General features: G+C 47.4%; 2 protein-coding genes across 3 annotated transcripts in view; one reads left to right on the plus strand and one right to left on the minus strand.

The window, feature by feature from the left end:
• Positions 1 to 15,278, plus strand: part of CRLS1 (cardiolipin synthase 1) — a 29,486-nt gene extending 14,208 nt beyond the window's left edge. Inside the window, exons 4-7 of one of the 2 annotated variants that reach the window (XM_082645687.1) lie at positions 1,672 to 1,757; positions 2,694 to 2,762; positions 4,390 to 4,481; positions 14,594 to 15,278. In XM_082645687.1, the coding sequence (XP_082501813.1) occupies positions 1,672 to 1,757; positions 2,694 to 2,762; positions 4,390 to 4,481; positions 14,594 to 14,855 (509 nt within the window). In that variant the 3' untranslated portion in view covers positions 14,856 to 15,278. Of the gene's footprint in view, positions 1 to 1,671; positions 1,758 to 2,693; positions 2,763 to 4,389; positions 4,482 to 6,210; positions 7,418 to 14,593 lie in introns of those variants that run through there. The other variant, XM_082645688.1, reaches the window with a different exon arrangement.
• Positions 10,077 to 22,585, minus strand: LRRN4 (leucine rich repeat neuronal 4). Its single transcript, XM_082645686.1, has 4 exons — positions 21,871 to 22,585; positions 19,813 to 20,017; positions 14,291 to 14,428; positions 10,077 to 12,778 (listed from the first exon to the last, which is right to left on the minus strand). The coding sequence occupies exons 1-4, from the start codon at positions 22,529 to 22,531 to the stop codon at positions 11,530 to 11,532; spliced, it is 2,253 nt and encodes a 750-aa protein (XP_082501812.1). The 5' UTR covers positions 22,532 to 22,585; the 3' UTR covers positions 10,077 to 11,529.
• Between the last annotated feature and the right edge of the window lie 1,511 nt (positions 22,586 to 24,096).

Raw genomic sequence — 24,096 nt, forward strand, 5'->3', positions numbered from 1 at the left:
ACTGTATATAGTTCACATGAGTTTGCTGCATTTTAAAATCTGATTTAAAAATAAATCTGATTGTTATTTGATTTTGCCAGCTGATTATTACTATAGAAAAGTTTGGTTTACAGGCACAAAAACCCTCCTAAAAATCATGACTGCCTTGTTCTGTTACTTGGTTCATACAGCCGAGTTGTCTTTGTGCTCCAAATGCCATGACTTGAGTGGATAAGCATTCTCTCTTTGGAATCGTCTTGTCATTGAGTACTAGGCCAGGGATCAACACTTACATCACAGCCACAACCAGCAGAGATTTAAATTTTAAATCTGTAATTAATTAGTGAGATTTTTCATAAGTTTCTGAACCAATAGAGGACCCTAAGTATAGCCTTAAAAGTAATTCACAAAGAGCTGTTTGAAAGTATTATAGAAGGGATGTGCATGATTCTTTTATTTTAGTAATTGAAACAATTTGAACTGAGTGTTAGCCTCAAGATTTTTTCCTTTTTAAAAAATATTTTTTTCTAATAACATGACATATATTCATGGTTAAAACTTCCTTCAACATGGAAGGATGTAAAATGAAACAGGACTTCTGCCCTCCCATTCTCATTCGACAAGGGAGCAGGAGTTCCTTGGGTATCCACTTAAAATGTCCTTCTGCTGGCACTGGGACCGTCCTGTAGGATCTTAGGAATAATGAGAAAACTATCAACAAGTTGAATTCATGTTTAACTAGAATTCATTGAATGAATGAGCAGAAGAAAAAATAGCAATTGCCTGGATAGGAACTGGCCAGGCAAAAATGAAGATATTTTGGTTCTCCACAAGTGGTACACATAGCAAATTTTACTGTTCATAAAATAATCTAGAATGCAGAAGCAAGCCGTCAGAGTTCTTGAAAGTCAGAAGGGCTTGAGTTGGGACTTCCCTGGTGGCACAGTGGCTAAGAATCCACCTGCCAATGCAGGGGACACGGGTTTGAGCCCTGGTCCCAGGAGATCCCACGTGCCACGGAGCAACTAAGCCCATGTGCCACAACTACTGAGCCTGTGCTCTAGAGCCAGCGAGCCACAACTACCGAGCCCACGTGCCTAGAGCCCGTGCTCCACAACAAGAGAATCCACTGCAGTGAGAAGCCTGTGCACCACAACAAAGAGTAGCCCCCTGCTCGCCGCAACTAGAGAAAGCCCGCGTGAGCAACGAAGACCCAACGCAGCCAAAAATAAATAAATTTATTAAAAAAAAAAAAAAAGAATGCCTTGAGTCCCGGCATCCTTTCTAACCTTTTTACCATCTCATTCCATGTAATTATAGTGAGCTTGGTGATCTTTTTTTCTAAATTTACAAAGCTGGGAAGTAACAAAGGGCTGAGTAGAGCTGACACTGATAACTGCAATTTAAAAACGTATGCAAGGAAAAAAAATACAGAAAGGGGTGAGAGGATCAACATTCTGAAATGTGACTTTAAAAGCCATAGTCTGTCTTTCACCTTGTTTTGAAGGCAGATTAAAAAAGAATATAAAAATCAGTGGTTCACTGTAAGGACCCTAAACAGGCATCAATAAGTGTTTATTTTAAAATTTTTGCTTAGGTGAAACACCAGTTTATGGTAAGGCTTCATTGTATGTATAATGTCTTAATAATTTTCAAAATCCTAATCAAAATTATTTTATATTTGGTTTTCAGTTCCACTTACTTATATGATAATTTCAAGAGATGTAATGTTGATTGCTGCTGTTTTTTATGTCAGATATCGAACTCTTCCAACACCGGTGAGTTTGTTTCAAAAAAATGTTCTTTTAGTATTACTTGTAACTTAAGGCAAAAGAAAAAAATCACTATGGTGTACTGAATTTCACTTTATGGGAATAATTTATGACAATTATGTATTCAGTCCATTTACTAGGAATTTAAAGAAAACAGACATAACTGTCATCTTGCTATTTGAATCACCCATTATGGTAGCTGTTCAGTGAACATATGAATAATCAGTTTTTTAAGAGGATGTTTTTGTTATAAGTCAAAATTGTTTTAGTTGATAGTCCATAAAACTCAGGCCAGCTAGCCCCATCCCTAGCAGCAATCTCTGTTAGGAGTGTTTTATATAACTAAGCACCCTTCCCTGTCTAATTTAGCTTCTACTATGGATTATCTAGAACTAGTTTTTAAAATCACAGTTTTATGAGCATGGAGTGGTTTGTTTGCACATTTGTTCATTGGTTCTGTAAATATTTGAGCACATAAGCATAGCATAGCTTATAACCACCTCATGAGCATAACAACCTCATCTTTTGATTCCCAGTCCAGTGAAAATGGCAGTATTTTATTCATCTTGGTTCTTTTTAGCCTATAAAGAAAATAGTGATGAGGGAGATTTGTTGAGTCTATTTAGTAGAACGACATAGTTAAGCAGACTTTATGATAGTTATTGTGTTAGTAATTTATAGAAATTGAGAAATCTATAAATTTAAAAAATCGTATTTTCAGTAAACTGTAGGTGATTTATGAAGAATGTAGATGTTGCTCGTATAGTATAATAAAAGAAGATGCAGATAAAGAGTTTATCTAGCATATAGCCAGGCGTGTAACTGTTACATATAATAACTGTTACTCATAAGTCAGTAACTGTTACATATAATAACAAAATATTTATTTTAAACTTGAATGATGAATAAACTTTATTATTATTTTTTTTTCTCCTCTGCCAGAGAACACTTTCTAAGTATTTCAATCCTTGTTATGCCACTGCTAGGTTAAAGCCAACCTTCATCAGCAAGGTAAGAGACACCCAGCATCCTTTTAAGTTAAAAACCGTTGAGGATTTTTATTATGATGACTATAAACCTCAGTCTGGAGCAGCTGAAAATGAGACACATTTGAATGCACTGACCATAGAGAATAGAGAGTGGGGTCATTAATGCAGTTCTTTTGTCCTCCAGGCTTTCTGGATCTTTAGTATATATGTTGTGTTCTGTGTTGATGGTGTAAGAATTTAAGTCTCCAAATGAGGTATTAGGGCCACCACTTAGGGGAGGTGGAGAAAATGGAAATATAACTGCATATTGACACAAAGAGTATGAAAACTCCTTTCTGGTTTCACTACCCACCCCTCCCTGTAGTGAAAACCATATAACAAGGTCCTTTCATTTTCAAGATAGATTGTTAACATGGAAAGGGATAGGAGAAAGTTTTATTCACTAATAAACAACTCCTACTCTTAGTTGTCCATCTGTTTTCCTGAGCCCTCTTCAGGATAATAACTGTATGCCAGTCTTTGCACACAGAGAGGACACTATTAATGCCTCTGAAGGCACATTTGTTTTACTAGTAGCCTTGGTAAGTTTGCTGTAATTATTCTTTTGCTCCATGCCTTGTGACAGAGGTTTAACAGGTTAGGGATGCTGATCATCTTTGGGACAGCGGGATGATTACTCTTAAATTCACCCCAGAGACTCCCTGGGGTAAATTTTTACCTATAAATATGCGTTATTTACTTATTTATTTATCTATCTATCTATTTATTTTACCTATTTATTTTTGTGACTTACATATGTATCAAGTACAGTAATTGGAGTATAGCACTGTACAGAAGGTGGCTTAAAGAGGTACCAGGGACAAATGCCTCAATTCCTTGGGCTTGCAGGGAGTTCTCCAGACAATTTTTATTACTTACTTTTAAAACGGAGTGGAATCCTTGTAATTTGGCTGCAGAATGGATGAGAGAACATAGTTGCTTCTCTAGACACATCACCCACGGATTCATACATCACCCGCTTCCCCAGAATGCTTCTCTCAATGAGTACAGGGAGTCTCCAGTGGTTTTGCTGTCTTCCTTTTCTCCACCACGCTGTCTTTTAGGGTAGGGAAACCTACTCATTTCTGAACTTAGAGCCTCTCTCATGGAGATCAGTGCATTTCAATTTTCTAACCTCATAGGTTTGACAGGTGGTAGGCAAGTGAAAGGAGCATTGAACGGAGTACCGGGAAATCTGGGTTCTGGGTTTGGATCTGTAACCTGCTATGACTACAGGCAAGTCATTTAACTCATTACCTTTTTACCTGTGAAGAATAGCTTCATTATTTCCATATTCACAGGGCTGTTTTAAGAGGCAACTGAGAAAGGCAAAGAACTTTGCAACATTATTGAATTGCTATGGAAATTCAAGATAGTGGTGTTTTCTGATAGTTGCTCTTCCCCTCACTATATAGGGCAGCTGTGGAGACAGATGGGCCCGTTAGTGAAGTTTAGCCTTTTGTGTGAATGCCAGCTTCTTTGGCAGGGATATTACAACATCAAGCATGCTGAGGGTCTGTTGTGTTACACTGTGATGGGTTATGCCTTTCTCTCGTGAGCTTGAAACATGATTGGGTTGGCGCTGTTCATTTATGACTTCTTATTTTTAGGTTAACACAGCAGTCCAGTTAATCTTGGTGGCAGCTTCTTTGGCAGCTCCGGTTTTCAATTATGCTGACAGCATTTATCTTCAGATCCTGTGGTGAGCTCAACTTAGACTTACTCTCTGAGAATGTCAGCAAAATGGCTTATTGTGACAATCCTAGAATTACTTGGTTCTTAATCATGTTTATTAAGCACTGGGTAAAGCTGTGGGCTGTATTTTTCGATGGATACCATTTTTAAGAAGCTCACTATCAAGTGTAGGATATAGAAGTTATAGGGGGTTTCATGCAAGTTAGAAGGGATGAGACAGGAGGAGAGAAAAATACTTTGGAGGAGAGAAAAATACTTCTAGGTAGGAAGAAGAGGGAAAGCTTCAGGGAAGAAGTGGCATTTGAGCCATGAGGTCTAGGTGGAGAGAGACTGAGGGGAGGCCATTCTGCTGAGGGGCAGACCCTGAGCAAAGTCAGACGTGCAGGAGAGTGGATAAGGGGAAAGTGCACCCAGCCTAGTGAAGGGGGCGGAGTGGGAGAGAAACTCGGAGAAAGGAGTTTGAGCTTTATTAAGGTTATGTATAGCCTTGAAAATGTGTCACATTCATACTTTATGCCACACTGATACTAAAGCACTGTATTTTGACTCTACTTTTAACTCGATAATTAAAACATTTCTTGATGCAGTCTGAGCCAGAAAATAGTTGGTTAACTAAAGTCATTTAAGCTAAAAAGCTTTAAAAATGATACACACGCTAGACATTTTATTTTCTAAAATATATAATCGTACAATTCATTCTGATTTGTCCTACGTCTTCTGATAAAGGCCCAATGCCTTTTCTTTGATTATAGGCTCATCAGTGGGATTTTTTTCTTTCTTGCAAAAAACTGCATCCATAATACAACCTCTCTGATTTTCATGTTCTGCTTCTTTTAAAGTGATACAAGAATGTAAGACATTTATGAAGCAGAGTATAGAAACTTTCTAGATTTTTACCATTTTCTCTAGTATTTTAACAATTACATTGTCTACTTACTTTGACAGTAATTTTTAGCAACTCGCCATGATATCAAGCCTTTCCAAAGCCTTCAGCTTAGTTCTCAGAAATAGTGACTCTTCCTACCTGTATGTTTCATTATGTGTGAATTTAGGATATCAAACTGGCATAAACAGTTTTGGGATCAAACAGAGTCTTGATGAGCCTACACCTCACCTGGTGGAAACAGAAGCACATGTGTGCACCAAAAAGGAATGTGTTGGCTGCAAGCACTCAGCAAGCCCTAAGTGTCACTCGTGTCATTTCAAAGAGAATCTGATTAATCTGATTCTCCTTAATTTTAAGGAAATATCAATAAAGAAAGATGAATTTTATTTAAAATGACTCAGATATTAGAATTCCCAAGATCTGTAAGAAATAGCTTCTAAAACTAACACTCTAAGCAGCGTGGAACAGTGGGAGGAGCACAAGGGCTCTAGAGTTGGAACCAAGCCAGACTCATAGTTCTGTGGCCCTGAGCAGGCTCTCTGGGGCACTGTTTCCTCTGTAAGATGAAGTTGCTGTGAAAATAAAACAACCTAGAATAATGTCTGGGTAAAAAAATGACAATTGCTATTATTATTTTTTTCAGACTGATTAGATTAATTCTGTTTGACATTACTGATTCAAATGAAGTCTTAAAGAAACGCAGTATATTTAAATTCTTGTTAAAAAATAATTACACCAACAGAGGCTTTTTTACTTTGAAACAACTCTTTTAAATGTATTCTTTATGATTCTTATAGTTAGCATTTTTTAAGAGTTTAGACTAAATTTTATTTCTTTCCTTCCATAAAAGGTGTCTTACAGCTTTTACCACAGCTGCATCAGCTTACAGTTATTATCATTATGGTCGGAAAACTGTTCAGGTGATAAAAGGCAGATGAAAGTCATCCATCATCATTAGCAAGGAAGCAATGTACATCATCGGCGGCAGGGCCAGTGGAAATCTACGGGAGTTTCCTTTTTTGGTGTTCAGCTTGAAAAAGGACTTGTCAGAACAAACCATGTCATCAAAATTTAAGTAATATGCATTGAAAATAAGCTTGATCATGGGCATATGCAGAATTTCCAGTGTATTTTTAAATACAAGTAAAACTATAATTTAGATTTTTTTTTTTTTTTTTTTTTTTGGCGGTACGCGGGCCTCTCACTGCTGTGGCCTCTCCCGTTGCGGAGCACAGGCTCCGGACACGCAGGCCCAGCGGCCATGGCCCACGGGCCCAGCCGCTCCACGGCATGTGGGATCCTCCCGGACCAGGGCACAAACCCGTGTCCCCTGCACCGGCAGGCGGACTCCCAACCACTGCGCCACCAGGGAAGCCCCTAGATTTTTTTATCTTAGGTTTCTTGATTAATTTATAAGTAGCAATTATTCCAATTATTGTCAGTCATTTTTTGATACGTAAAACAAAAAACAGTCTAGAGCATGGAAACTGAAGAGTTGTCACTTTAATAGAATGTAGATTGCTCACAAAGCCCTAGAGAATTTCCTGGGTTTAAATACACATCCTGTACAACTTGGCTGCACAGTTGTTTGTTTGACTTTTAGATCTGTGCACACATTAACAGTACATGTGGTTAATATTTGATTGTTTCAGATAGTGACTATAAAGGTAGCTTAGTTGTGGATGAAGTAAACTTGTAAAGAGATTTAAAATGAAGTAAATTTTGAAAATAATAAATAAGATCAAAATAGAAGGTACTGAAGTTCATGTTCAGAAGTCTTCCAACCTCTCAGGTGCCTAATAGTTTATGCATCAGGATAATAAGTGACAAAGGTAGTTGGAAAATGAAAACATGTCTGTTACCCTAGCCATCCAAGAGGCAGTGAGTTACATCATGCCTTCCCACTGTATCTCTAACAACAATGTTTGTATGATATTGGGACCTGTACTCATATGTTATGTAAATAATATGAAATTATATTTTTCAAAGGTTTTTTTAAGCTTTGGGGAATCTTCTTTTGTTGAGATGTTAAAGGAATAAAAGAGCTGGAAAAAAGTGACCTTCAATTTGGGTTGTCTGTGTTCCACGGTCGTCTGCTGTTGCGGAAGTTTTCTGATTCATAAAGTCCGTTCAGATATATCACTTGCACTTAACATTGTAAAAATAATTGGTTTGGGATCATCTGACTTAAAAGTCCTATTCTTGCTACACTGTCATGTTTAAGAGAATGCAAGATGCAGGGAGAGGGGAGAGGAAGACAAGTGACTGGTGCCGGTTGCCTCCTCTTAACAGTGGAGGCCTGTTGCTGCTCATTGTCCCGAGGTCTAACCTAAGTGTAACATGGACTCATACAGTGAGATTATCTAAACATAGCCTATTGAGCTGTGTTAAAATGAGAAGTTATAAGCAAAATTCATGCCTCTTGGTTGTGGCATCCTTGGATCAGTGTGCCCCTTGTTGCCTGCTGGTCCTGGCTTCCTTGTTCCCAGATTAGCTGCTGAGCCATCCTTGGCTTGGAAAACACTGAAGCCTGCAGCCAGGGACACTGCTAAGGAATCCAGTGGAAGGGGGTGAGAGAAGGGTGGTGTGAAGCTGGCCATTCTCCCCTTTGGGAACCTCCTGTAATGTCTCATAGCGGCCTGGGATGCAGTGAGGCTTGAGGTGGAAGTCCCATTGCTGGACCACCCAAGAGGGACGTTGACCATGTCTCAGCACTAGCAAAGTATGAGCACACAAAAATTATGTTTAAAAAAGGGAGAACTTGGGGCTTCCCTGGTGGCGCAGTGGTTGAGAGTCCGCCTGCCGATGCAGGGGACACGGGTTCGTGCCCCGGTCCGGAAGGATCCCACATGCCGTGGAGTGGCTGGGCCCGTGAGCCATGGCCGCTGAGCCTGCGCGTCCGGAGCTTGTGCTCCGCAATGGGAGAGGCCACAACAGTGAGAGGCCCGTGTACCGCCAAAAAAAAAAAAAAAGGGAGAACTTGAAATAAAGTAGGGGAAAAATCAGAATTTTGTGTCTTGTTATGCTTATTTATGGTCTAGTGTTGATACTATTTGGAGTGACTTATGGGTTGGGTCCCTAGTCTCTTTAGTATCAAAGTCTTAATCTGGTTCTGGTTAATAGACTTTTTCCACCTCAACCTGTAGGTTTTTGGATACTGGATTGCTATAAGACATAAATTCTGCTGGTCTATAAAACATTGAAATTGCACTAGGTATGTTTGAGTGTATATTCATGCATACAGACTCCAAGCAAGACAAATTCATTTTGATGCCTCCACATAACAGACTCAGTCTTTTTTTTTTTTTTAAGGAATATTGTTTAAATTAATTAAGTCTGTTTTGGGTCTTCCTTGCAGTGCACGGGCTCTCTAGATGCGGCTTGCAGTCTTCTCTAGTTGCAGCACACAGGCAACTAGAGCGCACGGGCTCAGAAGTTCTGGCATGCGGGCTTAGTTGCGGTATGTGGGATCATAGTTTGCCGACCAGGGATCGAACCTGGGCCCCCTGCATTGGGAGTGTGGAGTCTTCACCACTGGACCACCAGGGAAGGTCCCTCAATCTTGATATTGAACTAAAAATGGCATTGGGATAATTTAATTACACGCCTGAGGGCTTTTATGTTAGTCACATTTTGGATTTTTGCCTTGCAATTTTAAATTTGGAGCTGGTAGGTATCTTTTAAATCAGTCATATCTCTTGGTTACATATGTGATGAAACTAGGGATCCACCTCAGAATTTTGGGAAGCCTTTTCAAAACTTCACCTAGAAATACAGTTCAGTTATTCAGGTCAAACTTGGATATGCTTAGTTTCTGCAGCATGGTTTTTGTGCTGCAGCATGTCATGGAAACAAAAGATACATGGGAATCAAACTTGATTTTTTTTTTCTCTCTCTTAGAATAGAAGTAAGTGCTGTTGTGGGTTGAATTGTGCCTCAAAGATATTGTTCAAGTTCTAACCCCAATACCTGTGAATGTGACCTTGTTTGGATATAGGGTCTTTGCAGACGTAATCAAGTTAGGCTGGTCATACTGGATTTGGGTGAGCCTTAAGCCACTGCCTAGTGTCCTTATATGAAGAGGGAAATTTGACTTCTGGGTACATATCCAAAGGAAATAAGATCATTATCTTGAAGAGATATTTTCACCTCCATGTTCATTGTAGCATTATTTACAGTAATCAAGACATGGAAACAACCTAAGTGTTAGTGGATGAATGGATAAAGAAAAAGTAAATATACAGTGGAATATTATTCAACCATAAAAAAGAAAGATCTTGCAATTTGGAACAGCATGGATGGACCCTGAGGGCATTATACTAACTGAAAAAAGAGACAAATTCAGTATGATCTCATATGTGAAATCTAAAAAAACCAACTCAGAGTTGATTGGTGGTCCCTAAGGGTGGGGGTTGGGGTGGAGAATGGGTGAAGGTGGTCAAATGGTACAAACTTCCAGTTACAAGTTCATGATGACTACAGTTAACAATACCGTACTATTAGAAAGTAGCTAAGATCTTAAAAGTTCTCACCACACATACACTCATATACACACACAGGATAACTATATGAGGTGACAGACGTGTTCACTAACCTTATTTTAATTATTTCTCGATATATAGGAGTATCAAATCATTTCATTGTATACCTTAAACAATGTTATATGTCAATTATATCTCAATAAGCCTGGAGAAAAGAATGGAAAAAGGGGGCGGGGGTGTTTAGACACATGAGACAGAGACTGTCACAAGACAAGGAGGCATGGATAAAAGTGATGCACCTGTAAGCCCAGGAACCCAAGGATTGCTGGCTTCCACCAGACACTGGGGCGGAGGGGTGGGGGCAGTAGGGGGAGGGGGGCCGGCATGGAATAGTTCTCCCTCAGTCTCCAGAAGGAACCAACCCTGCTAATACCTTGACTGCGGATTTCTGGCTGGCCTGACCTGTAGGAGAATTAACTTCTGTTGTTTCAAGCCACTCAGTTTGTGGTAACCTGTTACGGTGGCCACAGGAAACTTACATAAATGCTAACGTAGAAAATTAAAATCTAGATATATGACCCCCACTTTAATAAAGTCATTTTCCCCCCTAAGTTTGTATAGAAGTAAAAAAAAAAAAAGGTGTAGTGAGACATAGCCCACAGTCAGATATGAATAATACAAAAAAAGTTTGACGCAATTTGAGCAGAGAAATGCTTTGGCCTCTTGCCAGAGCCTTGAGGTTTTCCGTTTATTTCTTCTCTCTCTTAAAAAAAAAAAAAAAAAGTTTCCTGGGGCTTCCCTGGTGGCGCAGTGGTTGAGAGTCCGCCTGCCGATGCAGGGGACGCGGGTTCATGCCCCGGTCCGGGAAGATCCCACATGCCACGGAGCGGCTGGGCCCGTGAGCCATGGCCGCTGAGCCTGCGCGTCCGGAGCCTGTGCTCCGCAACGGGAGCGGCCACAACAGTGAGAGGCACGCGTACCGCAAAAAAAAAAAAAAAAAAAAAAAGTTTCCTGAAAGTGAGCTTATTATTATGCTTCCTTAAAAAAGGAGTTCACATAGGTGAAAAGCAGCAAAAACTGAGTTTGAAAGGACAGCCTTCCCCGTGTTTCACAGATGTTCCCGGAAGACTGCGGTTTAAAGCTAGAAGCACACCTGCTACTGTACCCTGAAATGAACTAATGAACCCGCAAGGCCTCAGGGAACATAACCGGTTCTCAGGTTAAGAATCCACTGTGGGGGGGAGGGGGTGATGAGAATCCACTGGAGTCCTTCCCTTTAATAACAGGACCCTTAGCCAGAGCTTGACCATGAGGGAACTTCTCTGAAATGACCTGAGGATGTCGCTTCCAATATGAGAAAAGCGGCCGCATTGCGCCATTTGTTTTCTCTCTTCCTACTTCCACACACAATTCTATTTATTCTACCGGACGTTGAGGGGCACTGACTTCTGAAAAACCCCAATAAAACCACACACAGGGATGCCCGGCAGCATGAACCATCACGTTTCTGGGAACAGAGAGAAGCAGCAGGAAGGGAAGGCAGAGAGGTTCCCGGGGATGAGGAACTCAGCGCGGGGAGTGCCACGTGTGCCTGAGGAGCGCGGGCCTCGCCCGAGGGAGAGACGCTCGGGGCCGACTGGCCGTTCGGGACCCGGGTACCGCCTTCTCCTCGCGCAGGCGGCGGGTGCTCAGCGATCGCGCGCCCGCGGGAGAGAGGCCGGGGCGGGCGGCGCGGGTTCGGCGGCGAAGGCGGGGTTGCGGTAGGCCAGCAGCTGCGTGCGGCGGTTCGGGAAGCGTGGCGTCCGGCCCCGGCGGCAGAGGTCGGCGGCCAGCAGCGCGGTGCTGACGAGCAGCAGGCCGCCCGCGGCACCCAGCCCGGCCGCGACGAGCGCTGGGCTGCGCCCGGTGCTGAAGGCGGCGCACGCCCCACGCCGGCTCAGGCCCGCGCCGTTGGCCGCCAGGACGCACACGCGATAGGCGGTGGCTGGCGACAGCCCGTGCAGGGCGTGCTGGCGCGCGGTGGCGCAGACGTCCCCCACCACCGACTGGTTCCCCGGCCGGCCCTCGGGCGCGTAGCGAATCTGGTAGGCGCGCACCACCGAGTTGGGGGCGCACCAGCGCACTAGCGCCGACGTGTCAGTGGTCTCGGCCACCGCCTGCAGCTCGGGGGGGTCCGGGAGGGTGTCTTCCCCGCTGAGGCCGGGGCACCGGCACTGCCAGCGCCGCTGCAGCTCTGCGCACGGCGTCTGGAGGTGCCTGCAGGGGTGGTAATCGCAGGGCTCATCCCGGGCCGGCGCCCGCACCTCCTCCTTCCCACTCTCTTCCTCCTCCTCACTGGAGTCGTCCAGCAGCAGGACCGGAATCCCGCCCTCGGAAGGAGGCGGGTGGGGAGCCCGCGGGGTGGCCCGTGTCCCCGGGGCGGGCTGAGGCGTGCTCCCTGGGTTCCAGGAGGTAGGGGAGAGACCAGGGTGTTTGCTGGCCCATGGGGTGGAGGCAGCTGAGATAGTAGGTTCCAGGACAAGCCGGGCAGCATGTTCTTCTTGGTGCTCCGTCCCGGCTGTGCTCGCAGCCCTAGGTGCGCTGCCAGAGTTGCTGGCACCTGCTGGAGAGACAGTAGTGGAGGGAACGGCCCCGTCCTCGGCAAGGCTGTGCCGTGGCCCCGCCGCTCGTGTGGGGGAATCCACAGGGAGGGAGGGCGCCTTGGTGACGACACTCTGTCGGCCTCCCGCAGATTGGGTAGAGGGGACTGTGCTCCGCAGGGTGGAGGGACCCTGTGTAGATGGTGTGTGGGTGGAGAAGACTGAGGAGGGTGGGTTGGAATCAAGGAAGGCGGTGTTTTGGTCCGAACGGCACACACTTGGCAGCTGGGACAGCAAAAGAGGGGCTGAGAAGGTGCCACCGGATCCTGCAGCTGGTGTGCACACAGTGTCTGCTGCCCTAGAGGGGAGGCCAATTGGTTAGAAGGTATTTGGCATCAGGGCCGCTTCTGTGCTGGGCTTTGAGTCCTCAGTGCAGATAATCCCTCTCCCAATCCTTGTGACACATCTGACAGGTACCATGTGGTACACATGCAACATGGGTCACCCCAGTGCCCTTCAGGGCAACCTGTGTAGGAGGCTCCCCTCATCACTCCCATTGTGCAGAGAAGAAAATGGGAACTCAGAAAGAGGGACGAACTGCCCAAGAGAGCGTGGCTAGTAAATGCAGAGCCAAAACCCAGGGTGAGCCCGGTGAGGGGCAGTCCAGATGCTCTAAGTGTGGTCTGCCATCTTATTCTCACCTGTCTGCCTCCTAGTGGTGAGTACTGATAACAATACTCATCCTAGCTAACATTTTTGAGTGCTCGCTGCATGCTAGGGACTATTGCTAACACTTCACTGTAGGAACCAATCTAGTCTGCACTACCTCATGAAGTAGGCACTATTATCCCCATTTTACAGATGAGGAGGTAGAGGCACAAAGAGGTTAAGTCACAGCCAAAATCAACGGTAGTAAGTACTCTCAACCTTTTCATTCATACCAGAGCAAGACCCTTCACTGCAAAGGGCCTGGGTGCCAGAGGCAACATGAAGGGGTCAGGGGGGCAGGCTGAGCCCCACTTGATATCCAGGCTTGCGTGAGAGGTGAGAAAAGAACCCCACAGGACAGGGCTCTCAAAGTGAGCTGCAAGGAGAACAGATTAGCTGGTGAAGGTGGTTTGAGGGTGCTCAAGACCAGAGGTGTCCCCAGCCCCCATCCTCTCCTGGTGGCCGGCCTGGGCACGGCTCCCCACTGCAAAACATTCTCCAGCCAGCAGCCAATGGGAAGTCTCCATAGGAATTCTTTTTCTCCTGTCTCACGAGAGAGCTCTATAAGCCCACTGGCCCTGGACTTAGAGGCCAGGCCCCGTTCTGGGGACTCGGTGGGGCCCAGTGGTTAAGAGCACATTTTGGGAAGACGATATAGATCCTGCCTCCTCCACCCAGCGGCTACGTGAATCTAAGCAAGTACCTCTCTTCCTTGGGCCCCAATTCGCTTGTTTGTAAAATAAGCAATGATAACTCCGCTTTAGCAGAGACAAGCTAGCTCTTCACTTCTCCCACTTTCTTTTCCTAGCGGGCACACAGCTAGACTACATTTCCCAGCCTCCCTTGTAGTGGGCGTGGCCTGCTAAGTGACATCTGGCCAATGGGATGTGAGTGACGGTGGTGAGCTCCACCTCCTGGCCTGGCCCATTAAAACCTCCTGAGTCGGGGGGTCCTCCACGCTCTCTGCCCCTCTGGCTGGCTGGGAGGGAAGTAGAGCCTCTATGTCCTGGGTTCTTGAGTGTGACTACATGGGGAACGGCCGCCCCACCCAGCACTGCCAACCTGTCCAGCATGGTTACATGAGCAAGATATGAGCTGTGAGAACTTTAGCTCCGGAGGGCAGGCCCTCACCCCTCAGTCGTCTGCTTTGTAAATGTGTTACCTGCTTAGGGCAATCCTCTTTGCATCCATGGGGAGCCAGGACAACTCACAGCTGCAAGTGAGGGGGTTATCAAAGAGGCTGATGGACAGGACCTGGGAGGAATGCAGGTTCCAAGGAGGGAAGGAACTCAAGTTGCAGCTGAAATGCACAAAAATGTATTAAGTCAGTCTTTTATAATCAGGTCAAAACTATACCCAGAGAGCCACGGTGGTATCATGGGAAATCCATTCTGTTAGGTGCTAGATGATATTGCTTTGAGCAAACTCTTAATAACCTTGGATTTTTTTTTTTTTTCATTTGTAGGGATACAAACCTAACCCAGTCAGTATCACCCCTCGTAACAAATGGAGACAATCCTCCCTGCTGGTTATATCAAAAAGAGTCTGTGATGATGAAAGTGTTTATAAATATAAATCTCTACACAAAAGCAAGATATTGTTGGACTTCCCTGGTGGCACAGTGGCTAAGAATCCACCTGCCAATGCAGGGGACACAGGTTCGAGCCCAGGCCCAGGAAGATCCCACATGCCGCAGAGCAACTAAGCCCGTGCACCACAGCTACTGAGCCTGCGCTCTAGAGCCCGCGAGTCACACCGACTGAGCCCACGTGCCACAACTACTGAAGCCCGCGGGCCTAGAGCCCATGCTCCACAACAAGAGAAGCCACCACAATGAGAAGCCCACACACTGCAAGGAAGAGCAGCCCCGCCGGCCGCAACTAGAGAACGCCCACCCACAGCAACACAGCCAAAATAAATAAGTAATAAAATAAAAGATATTTTTTTTAAAGTAAGATATTGTTATTATAGACCAGTTACAAGAAATGGCAGAAATTCTTAATTAGTGAGAACACTCTTGAACGTATACTATTGCAGTTGAACTGCAGCTGATGGCACTCAACACCAGTCCTTTGGAAGATGCCTCACTGAAGTGTATCAGTTAGCTCTTGCTAACTTAGCTTAAAATAATAAATATTTATTCTTTTTCATGATTCTGTGGATTGACTCAGTGATTTTTATGATCTGGGCCAGCTCAGCTGGGCCTGAAAGATCTAGGATGGCCTCCCATATATGGAGCCTCAGCTGGGTTTGCCGGGACCTCTCTCCATGTGTCTCTCATCACCCAGGAGGCTAGCGCAGGCTTGCACACATGGTGGTGGACCAGTCAGTCCCCACCATCAAGAGAGGGCGAGCCCCAACTTGCTCATCTGCTTTTGTCTCTGCTTATTTAACATTTGCTAATGTCCCTCTGGCCTAAACAAGTCACATGGCCACGCCCAGCTTCAAGGGGTGGAGAACAGACTCTACTTCCTGATGGGAGGAGCTGTAAAGTACATTGCAAAGGGGTGTGTCTACAGGGATGGGAGGAATTACCAGGGCTATTTTTGCAAACAATGTACCACACCTAGCAATGGCAGGTCCTCTCCTGGTTTTCCGCTTTTTCTGCCCAGAGCCTCACTGAGCGTTTGGCCTCAACTGTCTCAACTCCTGGAGTCTCCTGGCCTCTTGTACATGTTCTCAGTTATAATCTGAGCATCATGAGCAACAGGAGTTACACTCTATCTACAGGCCTCTTCCGATCAAAGGCTGGCTTTTCTCCATCTGCCTGGGAAACATCCACCTTCTCCTGCTCTGGGGGAGATGCAGATGTTCTGGGCAAGGAAGGACCTACCACCCAGATCTGCTCTAACACTCCTGGCCAGTGGGCACCTGACAGTTATCCCCTGTGGAGCACTGAATATATGTGTGTGCCATTTATATTGAAACTTAAGCTGTACCCATATATATGGGTATATATATGCAAATGCTCGCTTTTAGCAGGATTCACAGAGATAGAGTAGAAATCTTAGGATGGGAGTTTACTTAGCACTTCATCTTTTTGCCTGAAGGGGAGAGGAAAAGGATTACCGTATTTTGGGGGAAGTAACGTTGCTTAGTGGTTCAGGTAACATTATCTCATTGATCATGAGGTAGATAATATTTCACTTTTTTTGGCTGTGCTTGCGGGATCTTATCTCCCTCACCAGGAATTGAACCTGGTTCCCGGCAGTGAGAGCGCCAACTCCTAACCACTGGACCGCCAGGGAATTCCCAATATTTCACTCATTTTATAAATAAGGAAAAGGAGTCTTTTCCTTATCTGACAGCCCTTTCTGCCATCCAGTGCAACCTGCATATGATAAAGACAAGCTGCATTTGCCATCCACATGCTGAGGGAGAACCTGCATCACATCCTGGCGCATGATGGCACCTAGGTGTTCTCTGCATCTGAGCTGACAGAGCCCTAGTGTGGAAGAAGTTTCCCCTCGCCCTCTAAACAATCCCTTTTCTCTTTTTTTGCTGAAATACTGCCAAAGGCGTCTCCCTCCTGCATGTAGTGTTGTCGGAGAGGACTGTGGATGGCGTTGGGCATGCCGGGTGGGCAGAGCAGCCAGGAGGGTGCCATCCCTTCTTCAGAGGGTGCTGGCTGTGCCAGGGCATGCACACGTCCCCCAGCATCTATCACAGATAGCCTCCCAGGGGAGGCTGTGGGTGAGCTAAGGAGAGCCAGAAGCAAGGTGGGCTGAGAAGAAGGGAAGAGGATCCAGCAGGGGAGAGGGCAGTTAATGAGCCTCAGAGGCTTGAGAGCTCCCAGCCTTCTGGGAGTGGCTCCTCCCCCAGCTGGAGCACAGTGGGGTACAGTGGGGGCCTGGGCTGAGCCAGCCAGAGAGTTAAACCTTTCCCTCCAGCCGCGGAAAGCATGGAAAGGTTCTCATTTGGCTTAAGACTCAATCAGATTACAATTTAGACAGATCTCTTGGCTGAATATGGTGACTGGGTTACAAGGGTTCTTAACCTGAAGTCCTTGGAGACAGGGTCTGTGAACTTGGATGGAGAATATTACTTCTTTACTTTCACAAACCTCTAACTGAAATTTACCATTTGCTTCAGTGGCGAAAGAAGGCAGCAAATCACAGGTGAATCACCAACAAATCACAGATATGTCCATATCACTTTTCAGTAGTTTTCTGTCATTTATAATCATCAAAATTATGGAAGTTATTGGACCTGCTGCTGGATTTTGTTATTTACGGTGTTAAATAAAGAAGCACACCCCGCACACATATATTCCTAAAACATACATTTAAAAACATTTTGTTAACTATAATTGGTTTCTTTGGAATCCTACGTACGTACCCTACTTTATGTACATCAGAACATTCTTCTGAGAAAGGCCCATAGGCTTCACAGACTGCCACAGGAGTCCATGGCACAGAAACGTTTGAGACTTGCTGCACTAACATATGGGCCTCTGAAGGTGGAGTCACCGATTAGAAGGCTCTTGGTTATTGGGGTAGGGAATGATGAGAACTTGATATCAAGCTGCCCTGCAGGGCGGGTAGGAAGGGCTGGCACAGGAGCTATTGGGAATGGAGACCAGACTGGACCTGGTAACTGGGGAGCCAACCTTAAGATCCGTCTACACCTGCACTGACCCTTCAACCCACTCCCATCTGGCTCCACTGAGAATGAATGTCACCAACACCCCACATTTTTGCCAAATCCTATGGCATCAGACAAGGGTGTGGGGACAATGCTAGAGGAAGCATGTAAGGTGAGAAATGACATGCAAAAAAGTTATAAGAAGTGGAAATAGCCAATGACCTTACGAAGGCCTATCCAGAAAGGATGGAGAAGCACCAGGGCAACATCCTGAGGACAAGGAGAGAGTGTCAAGAGGGAGGAAAGACTCAACAAGGGGCTCAATGGATAGAGAAGTGTCCACTGGATGCAGCAGCTGAAATGCCACTGGTCCCATTCAATCATGAAGCTGAAGTGGGTGGTCAGATTGCAGCGAACTGAGAAGCGTAGGGATGAGAGGAAGCAGCCACCACTTCTGACCCAGGTATGCCTGCTTTTCTTGGGGTCTAGGTTGCCTTTTTCCACCTGGTGAGTTTGGACTCACCGTTGAAGATATGGATCAATGATGTTCTTCTTCCAGTCTGCTGGAGCTGATCGTTAACCCCACTTGCCTTATAACACGGTACATGGTGTGTGCCTCTGTTACTGATCCCAGCATATCATGACAATTGGCAGATGTCCGCTGCCTACAGAACTGTGCACTCCCTGAAAGCAAGGGCCTTGCTGTCATCACCACCACCACCATCGCCCTCAACAGCATCATTGTTACTGGTGCCTTCACCACTATCCCCATCAGCATCCACCATCATCACCTGATGCCTCCTCCACCATCTCTGTGCTGAGGGCGCTCAGTTAGGGATCTCCAGCCCAGGCCTTCCATGATTTCCAGGCTCATGTATCTAGCTGTGTGCTAGATCCTGAAAGACCTATGAGACATCCAGTGGAGATGCCCAGTAGTAATAATACAAACCTCCTGTTCTGTGCCAGGTGCTGTTCTAGGCACATATCAAAACATTTCCTCTCACAACAGTGCAGTGGGGGGAGGATTTGATCATTATCCCCATTTCACAGATGAGGAAACTGAGCCACAGAAGCATTAGGTAACTTGCCCCAACTCACATAGCTAGTAAGTGGTGGGTGGTGTCAGGACTGAGCTCAGGCAGTTTGGTTCCATACCTGATAACCTTAAATAATGCTGCATCAGTCTGAAGCTCAAAAGAGGAGTCTGAGCCAGAGATGATATCACTCTCATCCACATCCTCACCACTGCCACCATCGTCATCACCATTACCATCCTATCACCAGTTCACCATCATCAGAGTTACCACTACCACCATCACTGTCATCATTATATCACCTTCATCACAACCACCGTGATGATCTTAACTAATGTTATAGAGCACACACAATGTGCCAGGCACTGAGCTAAGTGCTTTGCATGTTCTATGTCATTTTCCCTTGTGATAAGCCCCAAAGTGAGTACTCTGGAGCTAGCAGAGAAAAAAGAGAAGTGGCTACGTTGAGAGTGATGGTGGGGCAACAGTGCTTGCTTCCCAGGGCCCAGCTGTGGGCCCACAGGAAAGGAGGTGGCCTGGGATCATCTTCAAAGGGACGTCGCCCTTCCTGCTAGAAGTCAGGACAGTAGTTGCTCTTGGGAAGGAGGGTGGATATAGTGACACTTGGGACATCCACTGAGCCAGACGGCACCATCCCCAGGTCCCAGTGCAAGTAGGACCTGCTCAAGCCCTGGAAGGGGCTGCTGACTTGCATAAACACATGGGGAAGCAGGTGGATGGAGAAATAGAGAAGACCCTGATGCCCTCAACTCCTCTTCCCACTGCAAGTTTCTCATCCTGGGCTTAAAGGAAACTTAACATGCATGAGAGTTTGAAGTTTTAACATCACTCTGGACAGGACTGATTTGCTTGGTTTTTAGGCTGGATGGACTCTCTAGGATGTGCCCACCATATCACCCGAAGGATGAAGAGGAACAAGACCCCAGCGAGGACTTGAAGGAGCAATGGAAGGAAAAGTAAGGTCTGGTTTATCCTATAAAATAGTTATGCCTATTCAACTTAGTGTACTGGGCAAAACTCAGTCACGTGCTTCAGGAACACTTACTTCTGGAAATGAAGGACCTGTAGGAGAGGCGTGTCTTGAAAGATGTGTGTATGGACAGAGGTAAGTGCTGGCGAATCTTGACAATCCAGCTGCTGCAGGTCAGGGGTCATCTTGAAAATGTCCCCCTCCAGGCTGTTCAGCCTGGGCATCTTCCTTAGGTAGAGGGACGTGAGCTTCGGCAGGTCTCTGATCCACCCAGACTGAACTGAAACACAGAGGGGAAACTGCCCACTACCTGGGAAGGCATAAACCCAGGAGGCCGGCACAGGATTAAGGAAACAACGAGAGTGACAAGGTGAGTGGTGAAGGTCATTGCAGAGCATGGGTACAGCGGGCAGCTTTGGGAATCTCAGAAGCATGAGCCATTTCAGCTGGAAGGGCCCTCGGAGATGACCAGTTCTTCCTTTTCCAGCCCCAGGTGGCTGAGGCCCCAGAGGACAATGACTGGCGAAAGGCCACACAGTGGGGAAGGGACAGGGTGGGGCTTGACCCCAGGACACTGTCTCCAAGTCCACTGTTGCCCCACCCTCTTGTTAAACCCCACACAGAAGTGTCCCAGCCTTTACTCTGGTGGCTACTAGGAGCAAGGGAAACCTTTGAGGAATGTAAGGAAGGAGAGGAGGAGTGAGGCAGGAGGAGGCCCAGGAACCTCATTTCGTGGCTCTCCTAGTAAATGGAGAACGTGCCCCTTCTCCTGTTTCCTGTTCTTTGTTCTCTTGTCGGTGGTGGAACAGGTGATTACAGTAAGTCCCCTACATACGAACATTCAAGTTGTGAACTTTCAAAGATGCGAACATGCATTCGCATGTCCAATCATGTAAGTTAGTTCTATTTGAGGAGGCGCTGTTGGTTTTTGAGGCACAGGACTGGAATGTGTAGAACAGTACGTGAAGTTTGCAGCAGCCATTCAGAATGCAATCCAGTACTACCATGTCATCTATGATAAGAAAAAAAGAGCTAATACTCAGATATCACTGGATTTTTGTTTTAAGAGGGTAGACAGAACTGAATCCAGCAAGGAAGCAGAACCTGTGCCATCAACATCAGGCGTGAGTAAAATGGCAGCTTGCCCTCCATCTCCTGTTGCTGGCGACCCTTCAGCTCTACCATCTCCCACCTCCTCTCCCTCCTCTAGTCAGTGAGTCTTCTTTCCTATTCACTCGATGCCAGCCCCTGTATGCCAGCTGTTGTACTGGACTACTGTACTTTTCAAGGTAGTGTACTGTAGGATTAAAAAATGTTTTCTTTATTTTTTGTGTTTGTTTCTTATGTATTATTTGTGTGAAAAGTATTATAAACCTATTACAGTACAGTACTATACAGCCGATTGTGTTAGTTGGGTACCTGGGCTGACTTTGTTGGGCTTACCAACAAATTGGACTTACGAGCACGTTCTAGGAACAGAACTCCTTCGTATGTAGGGGACTTACTGTGTAGATGAGAAGTGTTTTTTTAAAAATAACACCAACCTTGTGAATCAGAGTCAGAACATGCCAAGTACAGGAAAACAGGTATTCTCACCTCCCTCCTGTGTCTTATTGAAGAATTCAACATTCACAGAAAGAGTTTTAGCCAACTGAATAGAAATCAATGAAGGCATCCTCTGAGCATCAGGTGCTTCACGTTAACTAAATGTTTGGTACCAAGTTCTTCCATTCATCAGCCCCAAAGCGCTGCATCCACTCCCCATTCTACAAGCATTGACCAGCTCTGCTGGGGAGCAGAACAGAGAGGCTAAAAGTGTGGGCTCTGGACCCAGAACGCTTGGGTTCGGATGTGGAGGCACCGCTAATGACCTGGGAGGCCGCGGGCCAGCCATTCCCCTTTCTCTGTGCCCTGGTTCCCTCACATGCAGAACGGAGATAATCGTCCCCACCTCTTGGGATTCAAGGAGTGAAGCCTGGTGCAGCGCTTCGAACAGGGTGCCCTCTGCTCGGGGAATCTCGGGGCGGGTCTTTTTGTGTGGTCTTGTGAGCAGGCGCCAGGGGCAGCGCCCCTCGAGGAAGTTCACAGCCCTTTCTCCCCAGATCGCCGGCCCCTCGGGCTCGACACACTCACCGCGCCGGAGGAACGTGCCGCTGAGATCCAGGACCTCGAGCGCAGCCAGGGGCGCGCCACCAGCCCCCGCGAAGGCAGCGTCGGCGATGCCCTCGTGGTCGCCGCGGCCCAGAGCGGTGCAGGACAGGTTGAGCAGGCGCAGCGCGGGGAAGCAGGCGAAGGCTCCGGTCTGCAGCGCCCGCAGCGGGTTCCCGGCCAGCGCGAGAGTTCGGAGGCCGGGCAGCACGGGCCCGGAGCACGGCGGCAGGGCTTCCAGCAGGTTGTAGCTGAGGTCGAGCGTGTGCAGTCCCGCGGGCGCCCCAGGGCCCCAGCGCAGCGCGGCGATGCGGTTGTGGCGCAGCGTCAGCACCTGCAGCCGCGGCAGGTGACCGAGCTCGGGCGCGCTCAGGGCGCGCAGCAGGTTGTGGCTGCCGTCCAGACTGTGCAGCGCGCGCGGCAGGCAGCCCGGCAGGCGCTCCAGGCCGCGGTTCGCGAGGGTCAGGGTCGTGATTCCCCCGACGGGGAGCCCTTCGCAGGGCGAGACCGTGGCGTTGCCGGCCCAGCTCCCCCAGGGACCCTGGTGAGTGAGCTGGAAAACTGGGGCCTTCTGGAGAGGCCCCGCCCGGCTCGGGCGCGGCGCCGTCGACGGCAGGAGCAGCAGCAGCACCAGAGCCCACCACATAGCGTTTGGCTGGAGACAGAACAGCGGACCAACCCATTAAATGCATCGGAAACGCGGAACGAAGGGGCAAATGCGCCGCCCCCCACCCCCGCCCCCCACCCCCGCCGCCTCTTCCCCAGGAATAGCCCAGCCCTGGATGTTCCCTGAAGGGCGAGGGGCTGTTCCCCCGCGTCTCCAGATGTGCGGTGACTTGGTCCCTGCCTGCTTTGCCCCATCGTCTCCCGCATGGACCCCGAGGCACCTCCTGCCCTTTCTCCCCCTAGCTTTGCCTTTCCCTCTCATTCACTCGAGGGTTTCCACCCACAGGTGACCTCCTGAGGAAGGCCTCCCTTATCTGCTCCTGAACTTTCCAGCAACCTTCTCCCTTTGCTTGTCCCCATCCCATGAGTTTCTGGGGGGAAGGGAACGTGGCCTTTCTCTTTGCAAATTCTCCCCAGGTGTGCAGACGCTGCTGCATAAACGTATATTAGTAACACCACGCCAGTGGATGGCCTCAGTCGGGAGGAAGCTCTGCTGGGGTATAATAAACATGGGACCTAAGGAAGACTTTATTAGTTCCAACAACACTCAGTTGCCCCAATTTTCCCCCTTAGAACTGCGGAGCCACAGGTGAGTCCAGTTTGCCTGTAACCTAGTTTGCAAGTCACACTTTAAATCCTGGGATCTCTTTCTTGGGAGGGCACTCAGGGTTGCCTTCAGGGAAGAAGGGAGCCCACAGACCACTGTGGGGCTTGGGAACCTGGAGTCAAGCATTTCCTCATCCCATGTTGGTCCCAACAAAAGCTAGGGCTCCTGAGGTCAGCCCTGCCCAGAAGGGATGGCTGAGGGCTGCTAGATGTGGAGTTTCTGGAGTACCCAGGATTGCACAGGACAGCTGGGAGATCAGGTAGGGATAGATCAGGCAGCCATGGGCTGCTGTGGATGTGGCAGAGCTACTTCCAACTAGGTCCTGACCTTGAGGTCACTGCTTGACATCCCCTCATTTTTGCAGGTGTGTATTCCTGCTCCAGCTCTCTCTGCTGACTGCTAAGTCCCTGAGCAACCACCCTGGCTCCAGGGGAAGGGCCTCCCCCTTGCTAGCTGGGGGGTCAAGACAGTGAGAAAGATCCTGGAAACTGAGGCTAGGAGTCCATGTGTCCAGCAGTATGTCATACTCACCTGGAAGCTGTCCTTTCAGAGTGTGGCAGCCTTGGATGCCCGTCTACAGTCTTCAGTTTTGTCTTACAGGTTCCAGGAGCCAGTATCTTAGCAGCTCAACTTTGAATTTCAGAAGGAGGTCTGTTTCCCAGATGCCCCTGGCCTTGGCCCCACCCACCAGGGATCCTCAGATACCGCAGCCCCTGCAGCCCCTCCTTCCCTACCGAGATATTGTGGTCTTCAGCCAATACTCTCACTGCCTGTCTCCTGGGCCTGCCCCTGCCCCTTTCTGGGCATGGCACCTCCCCCCAGCCCTCCCCCATCTTCACCTGGCCTTTCGCCAGCCAGAAAGCCAGCCAGCCAGCAGCCTTTCCCGGGCCTGAGCGATGGAGGGAGTCCGCTCTTCTGGGACAAGGTGAGCACTGAGG

The sequence above is a fragment of the Mesoplodon mirus genome (genome assembly GCF_964341445.2).
Source record: "Mesoplodon mirus genome assembly, chromosome: 15".
In the NCBI taxonomy this organism is placed as follows: domain Eukaryota; kingdom Metazoa; phylum Chordata; class Mammalia; order Artiodactyla; family Ziphiidae; genus Mesoplodon; species Mesoplodon mirus.

Coding starts and splice junctions, on each gene's coding strand:
- LRRN4 (XM_082645686.1), bottom strand. CDS start 22,531: ATGTGGTGGGCTCTGGTGCTGCTGCTGCTCCTGCCGTCGACGGCGCCG. Junction 14,429..19,812: donor CAGGTCCTTCATTTCCAGAA/GTAAGTGTTCCT, acceptor TGTGCATTTCAG/CTGCAACTTGAGTTCCTTCC. Junction 12,779..14,290: donor AAGAGGATTGCCCTAAGCAG/GTAACACATTTA, acceptor CCTCCCCTCTAG/GGCAGCAGACACTGTGTGCA.